The sequence below is a fragment of the Equus caballus genome, chromosome 18 (genome assembly GCF_041296265.1).
Source record: "Equus caballus isolate H_3958 breed thoroughbred chromosome 18, TB-T2T, whole genome shotgun sequence".
NCBI classification, from domain to species: Eukaryota; Metazoa; Chordata; class Mammalia; order Perissodactyla; family Equidae; genus Equus; species Equus caballus.
The window spans coordinates 548999-567862 of record NC_091701.1 but is presented as its reverse complement, the minus strand read 5'-3'; the positions used below and the strand labels follow the sequence as shown (position 1 = coordinate 567862).

The 18864-nt window shown below is 45.8% G+C and overlaps 1 protein-coding gene across 2 annotated transcripts; it reads right to left on the bottom strand.

Moving 5' to 3' along the window:
• Window positions 1-720: 720 nt before the first annotated feature.
• Window positions 721-18636, bottom strand: LOC138918734 (uncharacterized). Of its 2 annotated transcripts, none has more exons than XR_011428440.1 (5): window positions 18474-18632; window positions 17559-17615; window positions 15981-16089; window positions 4431-4568; window positions 721-1226 (listed from the first exon to the last, which is right to left on the bottom strand). XR_011428440.1 is itself a non-coding variant. In XM_070241721.1 (5 exons), exons 1-5 carry the CDS (start codon window positions 18573-18575, stop codon window positions 978-980), a joined length of 717 nt encoding a protein of 238 aa, XP_070097822.1. In that variant the 5' UTR covers window positions 18576-18636; the 3' UTR covers window positions 721-977. The 2 variants fall into 2 exon arrangements, 1 of the variants encoding a protein (XP_070097822.1); XM_070241721.1 differs by having other exon boundaries at window positions 17497-17615; window positions 18474-18636.
• Window positions 18637-18864: the final 228 nt, after the last annotated feature.

Here is an 18864-nt window from a genome sequence, read left to right as displayed (position 1 = left end):
TGGCCCCGACGTGATGCTGTGATTTCAGGGTTAGTGTCTGTATCCACGTGGCCAGTTAAATTCATGAATCATTTCTGGGTCATGATACCCCCTGTATGTGGGAAGCAACGTGCTGAATGGGGTGTGTGTGTGTGTCATACTTTCTGCCTTTAAGAAACTTATATTCTAGAAGGGAAGATAAAATATGGCACAAACCACTGTAGTAGGAATAAGGCAAATGGTAGAAACAAGATGGCATGAGGATTGACAGAAGGAGAGATGGGGAGGGGTCAGGAAGAGCTTCGTGGAGCGAGTAGCCTCTGGGGTAGGTCCTAGAGGGTGAAGAGAGTTTCAGCTGGCGTGACAGGAGAAAGGGAGGAGGGCCTTCGGAGGAGAGAACCGCTTGAGCACAGGCCCTGAGGGCAGAGGGCTCTCCCCTGGAGGCAGAGAGGCTCCTCTGGTGCTGGAGGCCCTCAGAGCAGTGCAGGAGGCTGGCCCAGGGTACCGCCTGCCTCTCTGTCCTCCAAGAGATCACCAGAGCCAGCAAGGGGACATGGCCCAGTGATGGAAGATGGGGCTGGAAGCTGCAGCTGCACCTAGGTTCTCATGGTCCCTACCCCAAGCACATCTCACCCCTGAAGCCAGGTGCCCCAAGTGAGGTTTTGGGGGACCACAGCATCCAATGGCCAGGGCCCTGATGAGAGGATTGAGGGATGGACTTAGCGATGGGAACACACGTTGATATTCTCAACCTGTGTGACTTTATTTTCCCTCACCCCAAAGGATCACAGATAGCAATCAGCACAAGCCGAGGTCCAGGCTCTGAAAGAAACCTGGGCGTTACCAGATAGGAGCATGCCATAACCGAGCTCACACTCCCAGCCAGGGCGGGCCCTCAGACGCCTACGTCTTCCTGCCTGGAGTGCGCAGAGTAACCTGGCCATGTTCTTTGTGGAGAAGGCACTGCCACAGATGGCCACCGCAGCACCCTGTGTGACTCAGCGTCTCCCCAGGCTGGGCTGGCTCCCTCCTGCACACGTGCTGCCCTCTGCCACCTGGAGGAGCAGGGACAGCTCCCAGTCCAGGCCTTGGATCCTCTGAACCAGGCAGGCTCTCCTCACCGCCAGGATCAGGGCCTGCTCGCTCTTCAGGGCCCAGGTTCCCACACTCTTTCTGTCTGGGCCGCCTGCCTCTGCTGGGTTAGGTCTGTCTTCCTGCTCTGCATGAGGGAAGATGCTGGGAACCACCTGAAAAGGACACAAATGGAAAGCGGAGATGTGAGCCCTGAGAGTTCTGAGCTCTCTCTGCCCTGAACCCACCGTGTGACCTGGGCATGACCTTGTCACCCTGGCAGTCTCTAGGCAATGACACTCATCCCAACGCTTGGGAAGATTAGCTCCAGGGATTGACCCCGTGGCTGATTAATGAAGACATTGTGTCCCCTGAGTTCATGTTACCACATTAATGCACAACAACAACTAATTACGTCATTACACAATCGTTGTGTTTAATAGTTTGGAACATTTATTGAATAATTAAATCTTGTGGCATTCTATAGCCCCTCAGCTCATCCTGTTTTTTTCCTTCCTTCATACCAGGGATATTTATATAATGTCTCTTTAAGCAGGAAGTTTTCCTGTTACTTTATCCTCACCAAAATCACTATCTTCTGAGCCCCTCAATACGTCAGATGATACGCCCTGCACCTGGTCACCCTGATGAGGATTTTTAGGCTGCTTAATTTTAAAATGGTTTATGATGAGGATTTTTAGGCTGGTTGCTTTTAAAACTGCAGATGAGAAGCAGGCTCCGAGGACTGGAATTTTGCTTGCCCTTTTGAGACATTTGCATTTGTGAAGGAAGGGGGGATGACCTTGTAGGGACCTGAAATTGGCCACCCCAGGATATGTCTCTTTGGCATCAGGATTGTTTTGGTCTGATTGCTTTCGATAAACTGGCACAGGGAAGGAGGCTCTGGGGAATGGAACTTGCCCTTGTTGGGATACATTTACATTTGTAAGGTAAATCTCTATCTGTAAAAGGTGCCTCCCTCTCTGTACCAGGAAGAAGAGGAGAGATGACCTTGTCCCTAGAAGCTCTTAATGGGGAAGGCAAGAACTTAAGTTGGTTGCTGTCTGGCAATCTCATATAACTGGTTTAGGGTGGTGGCGTCTAACCTTTCTAACCTTTACTTAATCCGATTTGATTCTTGTCTAAAAGTCATGGGATCACCCAATGACCAGACCCCACCTGCACTGATACCATTTTAACTTTTTTTTCATGTTCTTTCCTTTGTCTTGTAAAGAGATGAATCATATACCTATGCCTTAAATTTAGCCCTAACCCTCAACTCAGGGCAGCAGCAGGAGCTCTGACTGCCCATGGGTCCTGTCCCCATGCCAGCGGGGGCGGCAGAAGCAGCAGCAGAAGCTCTGACTGCCCATGGGCCCTGTCCCCATGCTATTCCCCACTATTCTCTAAATAAAAGAGCACTACTGCCAGATCTTGAGAGTCCAAGAAATCTTTCTTTCGACTCCTCGGCTCACCGACCTCGCATCAACCCCACAGTGGCCCTGGCGTCACAGCTGCTTGTCTGGGGGCGGGGAGCTGCTTCCAGAGGAACTGACCCCACAGCTTAGTGTGCCCTCTGTGGAAGGAGTCTGGATGAAGCTCAGCGAATGTATGATGAACACGTTGAGAAGAGAACACAATGGGAGGCTGGCCTCTGCCTTTGGGTTTCACAGGGAGGACCGACCTTGGGGGTTCAAGGATCATGGGGTTCAGGGACCCTTTATGCCTTAGGAAACACTGTTTCTGCAGTCCCCCAGGTAGGGAATTTGTGCATTTCATGGCTGTTACATGGCCCCGCCATACCCGGTTTGCATACAAGATAATTTTTCCTGCAGTCCTTTGAGAGTGACAAATAAAAATGGCAAGTAATAGGATATATTGGAGAATATGAGGAAGCCATTTTGTGTAAACCTAATGTGGCCTGACCTTGTCTTTCCAAAAGGGCCTGACCGAGGCCATTGAGCATGCATTGTATGTCTGCTTTAGATATTCCCTATGGCAAGAGCAAAGGCCCTTGAGATAAAAGTGCAACTTCCCTCCCCCTCCCAACGTTGGCATTTCTTTAAGGATTAAGCATCTTTCCTTAGGCTAGAAACTGATTGCTGGGCTCACCTGTGACCACCCAGCTCAAGACAATAGACTTGCCTCCTGTTATGCCCTCCGAGAGAGCAGACCCACTACCTGCTGTGTCCATTAAGCGCTGTGCTGACAGGGCAATCTTGTGACTATTGTGGGAGGGACATTTCAATCATATGTGAAACAGCCTGTTTGGGGGTATATAACCACTCTGTATACCTCACTTCTTTGGTGCCCTTTCTTCTTTCGGGAAGAAAGGCCCTGGGCCATGGTCTCAGATTTCAGCTCAGAATAAACTCACCCAAATTTTCATTTATAGATTGGTTATGGATTATTTTCATCGACAAGAGCATGGGTGCCTTTATTGTCATTTAGTCTTAAAAGAAAGGTCAGTTGACTAAGAAGAACTGATTTTTCCAGACCTCCCAACATCAAGGCCCAGGCACACAAGATGTTCTCATGGAATTCTCTGAACTCAGGGAGCATCGCAGCTCTCCCCATCACCAGCCCCTTGGGCCCCCTCCCAGGGTCACTGCGGCAGGTGGCTCAGGTCGCTGTGGCAGCTCTCCCTGGTCATGAAGAGGGGATCCTTGGTAACACAGGTGTCCCGGCACAGATGTCTGCTCCAGGAAGCTGGTGAGAGGAGGTGCCCACCCCGCCCTCCACCATCCAGAGTGTTGTCCATTCTGAGCAGCTCAGGAAGGCAGGGATGAGGCTGGGACAAGGGAGGCCCTGGGCTTGGGCAAAAGTCAAGGGGGTGCCAAGAACTCAGGTCAAAAGAAATGGTGTTTTAATGCAGTATTTAAAAAATCAAACCGGCAAAACTAAGGTCTGCAAGTTGGCCGCCTGCTTTAGTAAATAACATTTTACTGAGCTCATGAAGACACAACTGAATGATCACTTCTATCCCTTGCTTATTCCTCTCCAACCTTCCCTATGTCGACACCTTCAGAAGCCTGAGTTAGGACGGGGGACAATCTAGATGAATGATGCATCTCCTGGAAAACTCCTTGTTCCAGAACCATGTGCTACTATTTACGCTGCATCTGAATAGCTATTTTTATTGCTCCCTTTTCATGCCCTTCCTCAATCTTTCCCGGCCATTCTTCTACTAATTGAGTGTGCTTCCCTGTCTCTGGATCCATTTGCCAAACCAAACAAGCAAAGCCGGACTTTGGCTGGTGGGCTTTCTGGTCAGAGCTGGTTGTTCTATGGAAGGGGCTGAGACTCCGTGAGCCCCACACCATGAGCCCCAGCTCTCTGTGGACTCCGCGGGAGCTGAGATGGTGACCTGCTGGGCTTACCGCAAATGTACTGTGTTTCCTTGGGGGCAGGTGGTCTGGCTGGTGCTCTTCTTTCTGGAGCTCTAGGGCTTGAGCAGTGAGCTGGAAGAACTCTTTATTCAGTTCGTCCATGATGTCTTCCACCTGCCATATCTTTCTCTAGAAACAAGGGACGTAGAGTCTTCATTACTTTTACTTTTATTCCAATTTCATTAAAAATCCATTGAGCTCCTCTCCCAGACAGTGGGATCAGCACTGGGTAAGAGTTGAAGTCGGGTCTGCTCTGAAGGAGCTCAGAGCCTAAAGACAAGTAAACCCAGACCTACATTCCAGCATAGTAAAGGCTTTGTAGAGGAATGCACAGGGGCTACAGGAACGAAAAGCAGGACACCTAACCCAGGGAGGTGTGGTAAGGGAGAGCTTTCTGGAAGAGAGGACATCTCAACTGATTTTAGTGATCAATAGGAATTAGCTGGGCGGACGATGGGAGAAAGGCATGCTAGGTAAAGGGAACAGCATGTATGAAAACACAAAGATATGAAAGAGTATAAGAAACATTTCTCCACCTGTCAGTCAGCCCATCCATCTATCCATCCATCCTCCCATCCATCCATCCATCCATCCACTCATATGAGACAGCACAGGGAACATTTGTCCATCTGTTGGTCCATCCATCCATCTATCCATCCATCCATCCATTTACTCATATGAGAGAGCACAGGGAACATTCCTCCATCTGTCAGTCCATCCATCCATTCACTCATATGAGAGCGCACAGGGAAAATTCATCCATCTGTCAGTCTGTCCATCCACTCATCCATCCATCCACTGATAAGTAAGGAAAGATTTATTGAGCACCCAGTATGTGTCAAGCCAATGGTCAGTTCTGGAACTCCATTAGTGAACTTCCATGGGGTTTACAGTCTGTCAAGAATGGTAGACATAAGATAAGGACTTACGAATGATGAGTGTTACTGGAGGGGATGTTCAGCTTGTTGTGGGAAGTAGACAAAGTTCAGTTTGGTGGCAGCATGGAATTTGTTTGGAAAAGTGGAAGGAGATGATGCTGTAGAAATGGAGGTAGGAGCTGGGGATGGCAGGCCATGAGGGGCCTGGCATGCTAGTCTCAGCTATAGTGGCAGAGACTTTTGTTTGCAATTTGTAATTTTTGGGGGGATGTTTTTAATTTTTAAAATTTTAAAATTTGAATTCATAATAGTTTACATCACTGTGAAATTTCAGTTGTACATTATTTCTTGTCCGTCACCACTTAAGTGCTCCCCTTCACCTGCTGTGCCCATCCCCAACCCCCTTCCCCTAGTAAACACTGAACTGTTTTCTTTGTCCATGAGTTTATCTTCCACATACGGGTGAAATCATGTGGTGTTCGTCTTTCTCAGTCTGGCTTATTTCACTTAGCATAATTCCCTCCAGGTCCATCCATGTTGTTGCAAATGGGATGATTTTTGTCTTTTTTTATGGCTGAGTAGTGTTCCATTGTATATATAAACCACATCTTCTTCATCCAGTTATCAGTTGATGGGCGCTTGGATTGCTTCCATGTCTTGGCTATTGTGAATAGTGCTGCAATGAACATGGGGGTGCATATGTTACTTTGGATTGTTGATTTTGAGTTTTTTGGGTAGATACCCAGTAGTGGGATAGCTGGGTCATATGGTATTTCTATTTTTAGTTTTTTGAGGAATCTCCATATTGTTTTCCCTGGTGGCTGCACCAGTTTGCATTCCCACCAGTAGTGTACAAGGGTTTCCTTTTCTCTACAACCTCTCCAACATTCGTTATTTTTAGTCTTAGTGATTACAGCCATTTTACTGTTAGGTGGTATCTTAGTGTAGTTTTGATTTGCATTTCCCTGATGATTAGTGATGTTGAACATCTTTTCATGTGTTTATTAGCCATCTGTGTATCTTCTTTGGAAAAATGTCTATTCATCTCCTCTGCCCATTTTTTTTTATCAGGCTGTTTCAGTTTTTGTTGTTCAGATGTGTGAGTTCCTTATATATTATGGAGATTAACCCCTTATCAGATATATGATTTGCAAATGTTTTCTCCCAGTTGGTGGGTTGTCTCTTTGTTTTGATCCTAGTTTCTTTTGCTTTGCAGAAGCTCTTTAGTCTGATGAACTCCCACTTGTTTATTTTTTCTTTTGTTTCTCTTGTCTGAGAAGACATGGTATTCAAAAAGATGCTTTTAAGTTCGATGTCAAAGAGTGTTCTACCTATATTATCTTCCAGGAGTTTTATGGTTTCAGGACTTATCTTCAAGTCTTTGATCCATTTTGAGTTTATTTTTGTGTATCGTGTGAGATAATGGTCTACCTTCATTCATTGGCATGTGGCTGTCCAGTTTTCCTGACACCATTCACTGAAGAGACTGTCTTTTCTCCATTGGATGTTCTTGGCACCTTTGTCGAAGATTAGCTGTCCATAGATGTGCAGGTTTATTTCTGGGCTTTCAGTTCTGTTCCATTGATTTGTGTGTCTGTTTTCGTACCAGTACCATGCTGTTTTGATCACTATGGCTTTGTAGTACATTTTGAAGTCAGGGATTGTGATGCCTCCAACTTCGTTCTTGTTTTTTTCTTAGCAATTCAGGGTCTTTGGTTGCCCTATATGAATTTTAGGATTCTTTGTTCTATTTCCGTGAAGAATGTCATTGGGATTCTGATTGGGATTGCACTGAATCTGTAGATTACTTTGGGTAGGATGGACATTTTAACTATGTTTATTCTTCCAATCCATGTGCATGGAATCTCTTTCCATCTCTTTATGTCATTATCTATTTCTTTCAATAATGTCTTATAGTTTTCATTGTATAAATCCTTCACCTCCTTGGTTATATTTATTCCTAGGTGCTTTATTCTTTTTGTTGCAATTGTAAAGGGAGTTGTATTCTTGAGTTCTCTTTCCATAAGTTCGTTGTTAGAGTGCAGAAATGCAACTGATGTTTGTAAGTTGATTTTGTACCCCACAAATTTACTGTAGTTGTTAATTATTTCTAATAGTTTCTGATGGATTCATTAGGGTTTTCTATATATAAGATCATGTCATCTGCAAACAGCGAGAGTTTCATTTCTTCATTCCCTATTTGGATTCCTTTTATTCCTTTCTCTTGCCTAATTGCTCTGGCCAAAACCTCCAGTACTCTGTTGAATGAGTGGTGATAGTGGGCATCCTTGTCTTGTCCCTGTTCTCAGAGGGATTGCGTTCAGCTTTTTCCCGTTGAGTATGATGTTGGCTGTGGGTTTGTCATGCCTTTATTATGTTGAGGTAATTTCCTTCTATCATCATTTTGTTAAGAATTTTTTTTTATCATAAATGGCTGTTGTAGCTTGTCAAATGCTTTCTCTCCATCTGTTGAGATGATCATGTGGTTTTTATTCATCATTTTGTGGATGTGATATATCACATTGATCGATTTGCAGATGTTGAACCATCCCTGTGTCCGTAGAATAAATCCCACTTGATCATGATGTATGATCTTTTTGATGTATTGCTGTATTCGGGCTGCCAATATTTTGTTAAGGATTTTTGCTTCTATGTTCATCAGTGATATTGGCCTGTAATTTTCCTTTTTTGTGTTGTCCTTGTCAGGCTTTGGTATCAGAGTGATGTTGGCCTCGTAGAATGTGTTAGGAAGTGTTCCATCTTCCCTGATTTTTTGGAATAACTTGAGAAGGATAGGTATTAAATCCTCTCTGAAAGTTTGGTAGAATTCCCCAGGGAAGCCATCTGGTCCTGGGCTTTTATTCTTTGGGATGCTTTTGATTACTGTTTCAGTCTCTTTACTGTGATTGGTCTATTCAGATTATCTATTTCTTCTTGATTCAGCTTTGGGAAGTTGTACGAGTCTATGAATTTATCCATTTCCTCTAGATTCTCCATTTTGTTAACATATAGTTTTTTGTAGTATTTTCTTATAATCCATTATATTTCTGTGGTATCTGTTGTTATTTCTCCTCTTTCACTTCTAATTTTATTTATCTGAGCTTTCTCTCATTTTTTCTTTGTAAGTGTGGCTAAGGGTTTGTCAATTTTATTTACCCTCTCAAAGAAACAGCTCTTTATTTCATCGATCCTTTCTACTGACTTTTTTGTTTCGATAGCATTTATTTCTGCTCTGATTTTTACTATTTCTCTTCTTCTCTTGAATTTGGGCTTTGTTTGTTCTTCTTTTTCTAATTCACTTAGGTGTAGTTTGAGATTGCTCATTTGGGATTTTTCTTGTTTGTTAAAGTGAGCCTATAGTGTGATGAATTTTCCTCTTAATATGGCTTTTGCTGCATCCCATATGAGTTGGCATGGTATATTTTCATTTGTCTTCAGACATTTTTTGATTTCTCCTTTAATTTCTTCAATTATCCATTGCTTATTCAATAGCATGTTGTTTAGTCTCCACATCTTTGTCCTTATGTCAGCATTTTCCTTGTAATTGATTTCTATCTTTATAGCATTGTGATCAGAAAAGATGCTTGTTATTATTTCAATCTTCTTAAATTTATTGAGGCTTTCCTTATTTCTCAACATATAGTCTATCCTTGAGAATGTTCTGTGCACACTTGAGAAGAATGTGTATTCTGCTGTTTTTGGGTGGAGTGTCCTATATATGTCTATTAAGTCCAACTGGTCTAGCTCTTCATTTAATTCCACCGTTTGCTTGTTGATTTTCTGTCTGGATGATCTATCCATTGATGTCAGTGTAGTGTTGAGATCCCCTACTATTATTGTGTTATTATTAATATCTTCTTTTAGGTTTGTTAATAGTTGCTTTATGTACTTTGGTGCTCCTGTGTTGGGTACATAGATATTTATGTATTATTTCTTCTTGATGGAGTGTCCCTTTGATCATTATATACTGCCCCTCTTTGTCTCTCTTTATCTGTGTTATCTTGAAGTCTGCTTTGTCTGATAGAAGGATGGCAACACCTGCTTTCTTTTGTTTGTCATTAGCTTAAAGTATCATCTTCCATCCCTTCACTCTGAGCCTGTGTTTGTCATCGGAGCTGAGATGTGTTTCCTGGAGGCAGCATATTGTTGGGTCTTGTTCTTTAATCCATCTCGCCACTCTGTGTCTTTTTATTGGAGAATTCAATGCATTTACATTTAAGGAGATTATCAATATACGAGGGCTTAATGCTGTCATATTATCACTTGTTTTCTGGTTCTCCTGCATTTCCTTTGTTTCTCATCCTGCATTTTGGTCTACCACTTGAGTTATATAGTTTTTTATGATGTGTTTCTTTGTTTTCTCCTGATTTATTATTGGTATCTCTGTTCTGCTTTTTTCTTTAGTGGTTACCATGAGATTTGTATGCAAAATCTCGTGGATAAGATTTTCTTTTCTGAGGGCCTCTTGTTTCCTTAGACTAAATTAATTTGGTCTCTCCCCTCATCCCCTCCTAAGTTGTTTTTCTCACATCTTATTCCATCTTGTGTTATGACTTTGTGGTTAAAACAACAAGCTTATCTTTGTTTTTGGTGTTTTCCTTCCCTTTGTCTTTAATGCTATACTTGAGTATTTGCTATCCTGCTCTGATCCTGTCTACCTATTTATCTCCTTACTTTGTGCTTTTTAATCCCTTTCTCCCCCCGCCTTCTTTTTTTCAGGTATGAGGACCTTCTTGAGGATTTCTTGTAGGGGGCGTCTTGTGACTATGAACTCCCTTAGCTTATGTTTCTCTGGGAAAGTTTTTATTTCTCCATCATATCTGAAGGATATTTTTGCTGGATAGAGTATTCATGGCTGAAAGCTTTTGTCCTTCAAAGATTTGAATATGTCACTCCAGTCTCTCCTAGCCTGTATGGTTTCTGCAGAGAAATCTGCTGAAAGCCTGATAGGGGTTCCTTTATAGGTTATTTTCTTCTGCCTTGCTGCCCTTAATATTCTTTGTTGTTCGCTTTTGCCAGTTTCACTACTATATGCCTTGCCATAGGTCTTTTCACATTGACATATTTAGGAGATCAGATAGCTTCTTCCAAATGGATTTCCGTCTCCTTCCCTGGGTTTGGGAAGTTCTCTGCTATCATTTCTTTGAACAAGCTTTCTGCTTATTCTTCTTCTCGAATACCTATAATTCTTATGTTGCATTTCTTATTGAGTCAGATATTTCTCAGAGACTTTCTTCACTTCTTTTCAGTCTTAGTTCTTTCTCCTCCTCTATCTGGAGTATTTCAACATGTCTATCTTCGATTATGCTGATATGCTCCTCTATGGTGTCTGCTAAAGTGTTCAGAGAATCCATATTTTGTTTTATTTCTTTCATTGTGTCTTTCATCTCTAATATTTCTGATTGATTCTTCTTTATAGTTGCAATCTCTTTTGTGAAGTAGCTGCTGAACTTGTTGATTTGTTGCTCTACATTCTCTTTTAACTCATTGAGTTTTTTGATGACAGCTATTTTAAATTCTTTGTCATTTATGTTGTACATTTCTGTGTCCTTGGGACTGATTTCTGGGTACTTATCGTTTTCTCTCTGGTCTGGAGATCTAATGTAATGTTTGATATTGCTAGAGGGTGTAGCTCTGTTTTTTGACATCCTGGTTTTTTGGTAGCAGTTACCACCTATCGCCACTGGGTTGGGGTCAAGATCCACGTATTCTGAGCCCTCTACCTTCAGCCAAGATCCCAGGCTCTGGAGCTGGTGCTGTGTGGGTTGGTGAGGGGTGCCTTCTCCTGCGTGCTCTTGGGATTTTCTTGCTCTGCCCTCACCATCTGCTCTCCTGGGGTGCTGGCTTGATGAGCCTCATGATAGCTTTCACCCCCATAGGGGGCTTCCCTCTAGGCTGCAACAGCCGACCACTGACCTTTGATGTTCCTGTGAACAAACATCCCCTCCCCCATTCCTTCCCTCTTGTAGACCTCCTGCGGTCCTGGATTGCAGTCTTTAGGGAAGGGAGTGAAGTTTTCTCTTACCCCATTCCACCTCCTCTGAGGGGCCCAGCCTCTCCACCCTCTGTTGCATGACTGCGTGGGTCTCTCAGACGTTTTTTGTGTTGTGTCTGCATGTCCTCTCTCAGAGTATGGATGTCCTTTTCATTGTATGTTGGAGGAGAGGTTACTGGGGCAGCTCACTCCACCATGATGCTGACATCACTCCTGGCAGAGACTTCGTTATTAATAGAACTCAATTTGTTGGGAGTGTCTTGTGCCCAACTGAACAACTGCTTATCTCAGAGTCTCTTGTATATAGAGATTACCATATGACTAAGTTTTGGCCAATGAGATGTAAAAGAAAGTTGTTGCAGGGATGGATTCTGGAAATCCTCTTTAGAAAGAGAGCTCATTTAGTTGGCCTGTGTGCCCTTTTACGTTTTGGCCCTTCCAGCAGCCATCTTGTGACCATAAGTGACCATCAAGATGAAAGTCATGTGCTAAGGGTCATGAAGCAGAAAGATAGAAGCAAGGATCCTAGAGTTCATAGGACATTGTGGATGCTGATGGGTTTGCTTTTGAACATATTAAATTGAGCTATCTGTGGGGCATCCCATGAGTTAACACAACGTCTGATAGCAGGGTGAACTCAGCTGTCACAGAAAGCCTACCTTTTGCTCCATACATGAAATGCCAGACAAAATACAAATACAAATTCACAGGGTCTGGCCTAGTGGCACAGTGGTTAAGTTTGCATGCTGCTTTGGCAACTTGGGGTTTGCCTGTTCAGATCCTGGGCACAGACCTACACACTACTTATCAAGCCATGCTGTGGCAGGCATCCCACATATAAAGTAGAGGAGGATGGGCACAGATGTTAGCTCAGGGCCAGTCTTCCGGAAATAAAATAAATAAATAAATGAATAAATAAATAAATAAGTAAATAAAAATACAAATGCAGGACCACATTTGAATGGGAGTGAGGAGATGAAGAGACAAGTCAGAGGTAGGAGGGAGTTGAAGGCATGTGGCATGTGGGTATTCCTCCTTAGAGGCTGAGGCATTAACTCCCCACTTTGGCAGGCCTTGAGGCCACAAGCCCATTTATGGTGGGAACTGGTCCAGCGCTGCCTGCTTCAAGTCTGGACCCAAGAAGTGGCTGTCCCTTCTCTTAACTGGAATAAAAAGCCTGCATCTGGCTGTGCACATAGCCCCGTGGCTGAGCAGGCTTCTTGTTCAGGGCTGAGGTTGGAACAGAACTGATGTGAGAAATTGGAACCATGGGGCTGTGCAGCACCCTGCAGGAGGCCGGAACTCTCTACCCAGGTGGGAGATGTGGAAACTAATCTACAAACAGGACGGAAAGCAAGGAACCCTATAGCATGCGAGTAGAGACAACCACAATTGCTCCACAGGGAGGCCCGCACAGAGGACAGTCCCACTGAAGGTGAAAACACAAACAATGGTGAGAGAGCCAGTAGACACAATGAAAATATACCCAAGAAACTAGAGATAACAGTGAGATCTAAGCATGATTGTCATATAAAGATATAAGCATGACTGTCATATAAACATGTTTAAAGCGTGAAGAAAGACAAAAGAAGGAATAGTGTCCATAAGGCAAGAACAAGAACATTATGGAAATAAAGAGAAATCTAGAAATGAAACAATGTCAAGAGCATAGCAATGTGATTGATGGATCACACATAGGCCTAGCCACAGTGAGTCTGTAGAAACTTGTGAGGGAGTCACCAGGAAAGCAGTGCCGAGAGGCAAACAGATGGGAAACATCAAGGAGAAGTGAAGAAATAGGGAGGTAGAAGTTTCAAGTACTGTCTAGTAGTGTCCATTTACAGGTGGTGCTTTGCAGCATGTGCATGGTTCTCAATGTCTGGAATGAGAGTGGACTCTGAGGCTGCCTGCTGACTGACTGCCAGTCCCCTCAGCGGGGGTGGGGGGGGTGGGGGAGTGGGGTTTGTCACGGCTGTGAGTCCGCTTCTCCCTCACACTCAGCCCCTCACCTGGAAACGCCATGGAAGAGCACGGGGAGCTAAGGGCAAGATGTCCTTCCTCTGCCCCATTTGTGATGCTGAATGAGGTCAGGCAGCATGAAACGGAAGAAACAGCACACGGTTTTGATGTGGATAGGATGGGATTTGAAACTCTCCTGGGCAAAGTTCCTTCCCGTTTCTGAGCTCAACCTTCATGTCTGACCACCGAGTGGGAGAGGAAGGCATGTCTCAAAGGCCACTGAGGATCAGATGGGCTTCTTGGTGACAGCGGTGTGAGCCCGGGGCCTGGCTCAGAGGAGGCTCTCAGGAAAGAACGCCTTTTCTTTCGGCTCTACTTGGGCACTGATGTGGCTCCCTGCGTATTTGGCAGAAAGAAAACTAATCATGGCTTCGTTCGTGGGAATGAGGGATAAAATAGTTAGCGTGCATTTTGGACAGCAGTGGCTCCCCACGTCATGCCGCTCAAGTGTCACGAGCTGTCCCGGGATCTGCTATTTCACCTTCATGAAGTGGGAAAAGGAACAAGTGCTCTTCTCATAGAAAGAGTTCCTCAGTCCGTGCTCACCCGGCTGCACGCGCACGCGGGAGCCACGCCAGCCAGAGCTGGAGGACGTGCTGCACCTTTAGAAGCAGGGTCACTTGTAAGCGAGTGAGCCAAACAGGGATTTCTGAGGCTGCTCTGTTGACAAAAAACTATGTTTCATAGGTTTACTTCCCATTTCTCTTCCCTTTCACACAGATCTGCCCTAGTATCTTTTGATTAAAAAGACAATGAAAAACAAAAATATGCCAGAACAAAAAGTCTCCCAAATTTCATTTTTCTAATTTGAAAGCGAACTCTTATTCAGAGTGGAATATTAGTAAATATAATATGTAAGCATCTGAATGAGTGCATTAATGCATCCTAATCCACTGAGGTAGGCTGTGCTGAGGGCCCTGATCTTTGCCCCTCTCTGTGCCCTCCCACTGGGGGCGCATTTTTCTCACCCCTTGATGCTGGGTTCCACCTTCTGACTTGCTCTGGCCATTAGGATAGGCAGAAGTCACTGTGCCAGGCCTGAGCCTGGGCCTCAAAGCCTTCTGGGATTCTGCCACGGCCATGAGAAGGATGTGTCCAGACTAGCCCACTACAGCGCCCCAGGCAAGCCCAGCTTAGAGCTGGGGCCCTGCCAAACGCACACACCCTGCTGGGATCTGGAACTGTAGCTGCCGGGCGAGCTGGACCGATCAGCTGAGGCTGACACTTACTCTTGTGGACTGCTGAGGTTTTGCGTGGTTGGTCCTGCCGCACAGGCTAACCCATCTGCCAGTCCTCGCTCTCACACTGCAGTCTTTCTCCCTCCCTTGTCTGGGCTCGCTCCGCCTCCAAGGCCCTCTCTTTCTCTGCTGTTCTTTTCTCTCCTTTTAAGATACGCAGATACATATGAAACTCTGCCATATATGCAATTCTCTGTCCTCATCTTTTACTTTAAAGACATTAAAACTTCTCTATACCATCATTTTTAGTAGAAGCATTAATATTTCGTGATAGGGCTCTACCATAATTCAGATAACTCTTATATTATTGGAAGTTTAGGTCAGCTCCATTTATTTTTATATTACAAAAAATTGCAATTAATATGTTTCTTCATGTTTGCTTGCATTTAAAAATTATTTCCATGGGGCCGGCCCCGTGGCCGAGTGGTTAAGTTTGCGTGCTCCGCTTCAGCAACCCAGGGTTTCACGAGTTCAGATCCTGGGTGCAGACATGGCACTGCTCATGAGGCCATGCTGCGGCGGCATCCCAAATAGCACAGCCAGAAGGACCTACAACTAGAATATACAACTATGTCCTGAGGGGGCTTTGGGAAGAAGAAGAAAAAAAAGAAAAAATTGGCAACAGATGTTAGCTCAGATGACAATCTTTGAGAAAAAAAAATTATTTCCCTGAGAGAGCTTCTTAGAACTGGAGATACTGAGTCAAACGGAAGGAATATTTTAGAGGCTTTTGATACAAATTGCCAGATTGCTTTCCAGAAAGGTTTTAACTTTTTGCCCTTCCACCAGCTGCATGGGGGGATGTCCATCTCTTTAATCCTCACAAGCACTGAGGACTCTGTGAAACATTTTAGGTAGATTAAAAAAGGCATCTAGTGTAGTGAACGTTTTTCAGATTCTGTCAACATTTTTCTTATAATTTTACTTCTTTGTATTTCCTTTTCGTGGGACCATTTACATATTTTTCTAATAGAGTAAAAGTATCTATTAATGGTCAATTTTTGACCTAGAGAATCCCGTTTTACATTATTATGTGATCATATCTATTGTTGCTGTCCTTTGGGATTTTTCCCATTGTTGTGAAAATTCTTTTAAACCTGCACAGGCTCCACGCCAGCCCTTGTGAGTATTCTAACAGTCAATGAACACTTGTTGACGGAACGAGTGATTTCTTGACCAGTGGTCTCCAATCCTAATTTCTTTCTCCACAAAATCTCTTCCCAGTCACTTTTCTCAATGTTATACTTGCTTTCTGTCTCCCAGAGTGGCCTACGGTGCGTAGGTAACAAGCAGGTAGGAGATGGGACAGCTGGACTGAGCCAAACCCATGTGGGGTGAGGGGCTGGAGGACGCGGTGGGCCAGGCGCCCCCTGATGTGGAGAGGACTTGGGTCACAGAGCTGGGCTCCTACCTGCAGCTCAGGAAAGGCTCCGTGCCTGTGTCCGGAACCTGGGCTCTCAGTGTCCCCTCCTGTGGCATCACCCTGACGGAGCCGTCCAGGTCTTGGGGCCTGCTGGGGGCTGGAATAAGAGGAGGAGAGGCACCCTTACACATTGCTGTACTCTCCGGAGACACTTTGGGCAACTCAGTTCTACATCTTAATCTTAGTGTCCACACCTTGAAATGAGAGGGAGCTTTTGGGCCTCTGGAATGGCCTCAGTCCATGAGCCAGACCTGGGCTGTGTCACCTCCACGTCCTCATCATCACCGCCCCTCCAGGAACATCCTTCCCCCACACCACTGGCCCCAACCTTGCTGTACAGCCTGTCTTAAACTGTACGACTGTCACAAAGCTTTTCTTGATCCTTGCAGACTTCTTTAAACCTCCAGAACCTTTTACTAGAATTATTTGTTCTTCCTGACGCCTCCAGCCCTGCATCAGAGACAGCGATAAACATCTGCTGAGTGACAGTATCCTCACGCTGTAGCTTGTGGAGCTGGTGGGAAAGGGTTTGCTCAAGATCCACGGCGTTCAGGGCAGAACCAGTCTGGAGTCCAGGTCTCAGGATCCTGAACTTGCCTTTCCTTGCCTGACCCTTCTTTCTGGAGTCCCTGATCCTCCAGGGCCCTCAAGCCCTGGGACTTCAGCAGGAGAGTCTAGATTTCTCTCCCCTGGCCTGCAGGAGACTTTAATTGTTTGTATAAGCTCCCTAGGTGCCTTCAAAAAGAAAATCAATAGAGATGTTTCTGGGAGAAAGGGTTGTCCGAGGCTTTGGTTGAGGGATTAGAGGGGAGGTCAGCGCAAAGAAGCAGTGAGGGTGGGATCTGAGAGCCAGACCTCCTGGGCTGGAACCCCCGCTCCGTCCTTAACTTCACCCCTGAGCCCGTTTCCTCATCTTTTCAATGCAGTTAGCAATGGCGGTGTCTACTTCATGGGGCGGTTGTGAGAGTTAAAATAGAAAGCAGATAAAGTGCTCATCTCAGCAGCAGTAAATACAGCCGGCAGCCGTTGTTGGCAGCCACTGTTACCTCATTGTTGTTAAAAGAGGATGCAGGGGAGAGCAGACTGTGCATCTAAACACATGGATAGAGATGCAGCCAACACAAGCCCCCACTAGCCTCGGGGTCAGCTCGGAGGAAGAACAGAGCCCACACAGCTTCCCCAGAAGAGATGTGCACCAGAGGAGGGAGTGGTACAAGGAGGGGTGGGTCAGCCAGAGTGAATGCAGTCTCACTCCCATGATGGGAACAACCCGAATAAATGACCTGAGTTCTGACAAGTCACTCACGTCAGCGAACCCCTCGGCAGACAAAGTGGTGGTTACCGTGGGCAGGGAGCCCCGGACACTTGTCACTGGAGTTGAGCGGGTTAAGGCTTTAAATCAGTTTCTGGTTATGAATGAAACTAAGATTCTCAGTGCCAGGGAGCTAAGGGCCACCCCTAAGAACACGGCTGCGGGGACCTTGGTGCCACTGTCAGCCCCCACCTTGCACTTTGATGCTCCTCATCCGACGGCTGAGGCCGGGATTTCAGGAGGGTGTCACTCACCAGTTGAGGGTCTTGTTGACAGGAGGGCAGAGGCTGTTCACCCCCCTGAGCGGAGGCCTAGGAAGAATGGACAGTCCTGTAAGTTTTCTTCGGCTCTGGGCCCAGAAGAGCACAGTGATGAATGAGGGCAGCGCTGCTCATCAACACAGCCACGTGCGCTGATCTGAGCTTGCGATTGCATGTCTCAGTGTGGCCCGGCCACAGACGGCCTGACACTCCTGGGGGTCCCAAGTGCCCGCTAAGGGCTTGTGGTTTCCCTTTTTACTGCCTCTAGGCCCTCGAGGACACGTGCCACCACAGATGCTGCCCTATTGTGCTGTGAGTGCACTGTGTGGGTACTCCTTGACAGAGGCCCTCTGCACCCTCCTTCCCTGTGACACTCTGTGCTTCCCTCCCAGGCTCTGTGTGAGCGGCCAGATCAGCTAGCAGGCTGGGAAGATTGTCTCAGACAACCGTCTCGGAGGAGATCCGGAGCTGAAGCCAGGGGTGAACCTATGAGCACAGGTCGCGCTCCTGGGTTTCAGGCCAGAGTGCAGGGCCACCTGCAGGGTGTGAGGCCCGAGTGAATGTGAGTGTGTGGTGTAATGTGTGTATGTGTATGTCATGTGTGAGTGTGTGATGTATGTGCACATGTGAATGTGTGTAGTCTGTAAGAGTGGGAATGTGTGCATGTGTGTGGTCATGTACCTGTGTGTGAGTGCATGTGTTTGCACATGTGGAGTGTGAATATATGGCCTGAGTATGTGGTGCATTGCAAGTGTGAATGTAATTGTGCATGTGTGTGGTTGTGTATAGTGTGTACATGCATGTGAGTGTGTGTGTGTGTGCACGCTTGTGTATGTCTACTGAATCTCCATGGGGTCAGGCTGACAGGGTAGTTGTTCTGTACACACAGGCCCTTGGGGAATCTGTCACCTTTCTGCTGGCCCTGGCTGGTTGCCCACATGCGTGAGAAAGTGCAGATGCCAGGGCCGCAATCATTCTGTCGAGCTTCGACTGAAAGCCCAGTGGAGACATGCTGGGGGTGCCGCCTGGGGAAGGACAAGGAGAAGGACCTCAGACACATCATCCTGTCTGACCACAGATGCCCCGCCTAACACTGACTTCACTCGTCCCTGTTTACGGAGGCTCTTGTGTGGTTGTGTGTGCCTCTCGCCTCTTTATTTTTCTCTCTCATCCCAGACCCCACTTCCATCACTCTCTTTCCTTCAGGCAGTCGCTCCAGTGTGCTACGTGTATGTGGAATGAACCATGACGAACCCTTCATGGTGTTCTGTGTATGAGTGGTTCCATTTTTATACAGGGT

What these genes read in the sequence shown, in the direction of transcription:
- LOC138918734 (XM_070241721.1), bottom strand. Translation starts at nt 18,575, where the DNA reads ATGTCTCCACTGGGCTTTCAGTCGAAGCTCGACAGAATGATTGCGGCC. An exon ending in GAGGAGCATCAAAGTGCAAG is followed by an intron (nt 16,090 to 17,496) that starts GTGGGGGCTGAC and finishes CTCTTATTCCAG; the next exon opens with CCCCCAGCAGGCCCCAAGAC. An exon ending in GAGCCTTTCCTGAGCTGCAG is followed by an intron (nt 4,569 to 15,980) that starts GTAGGAGCCCAG and finishes CCTTGTTTCTAG; the next exon opens with AGAAAGATATGGCAGGTGGA.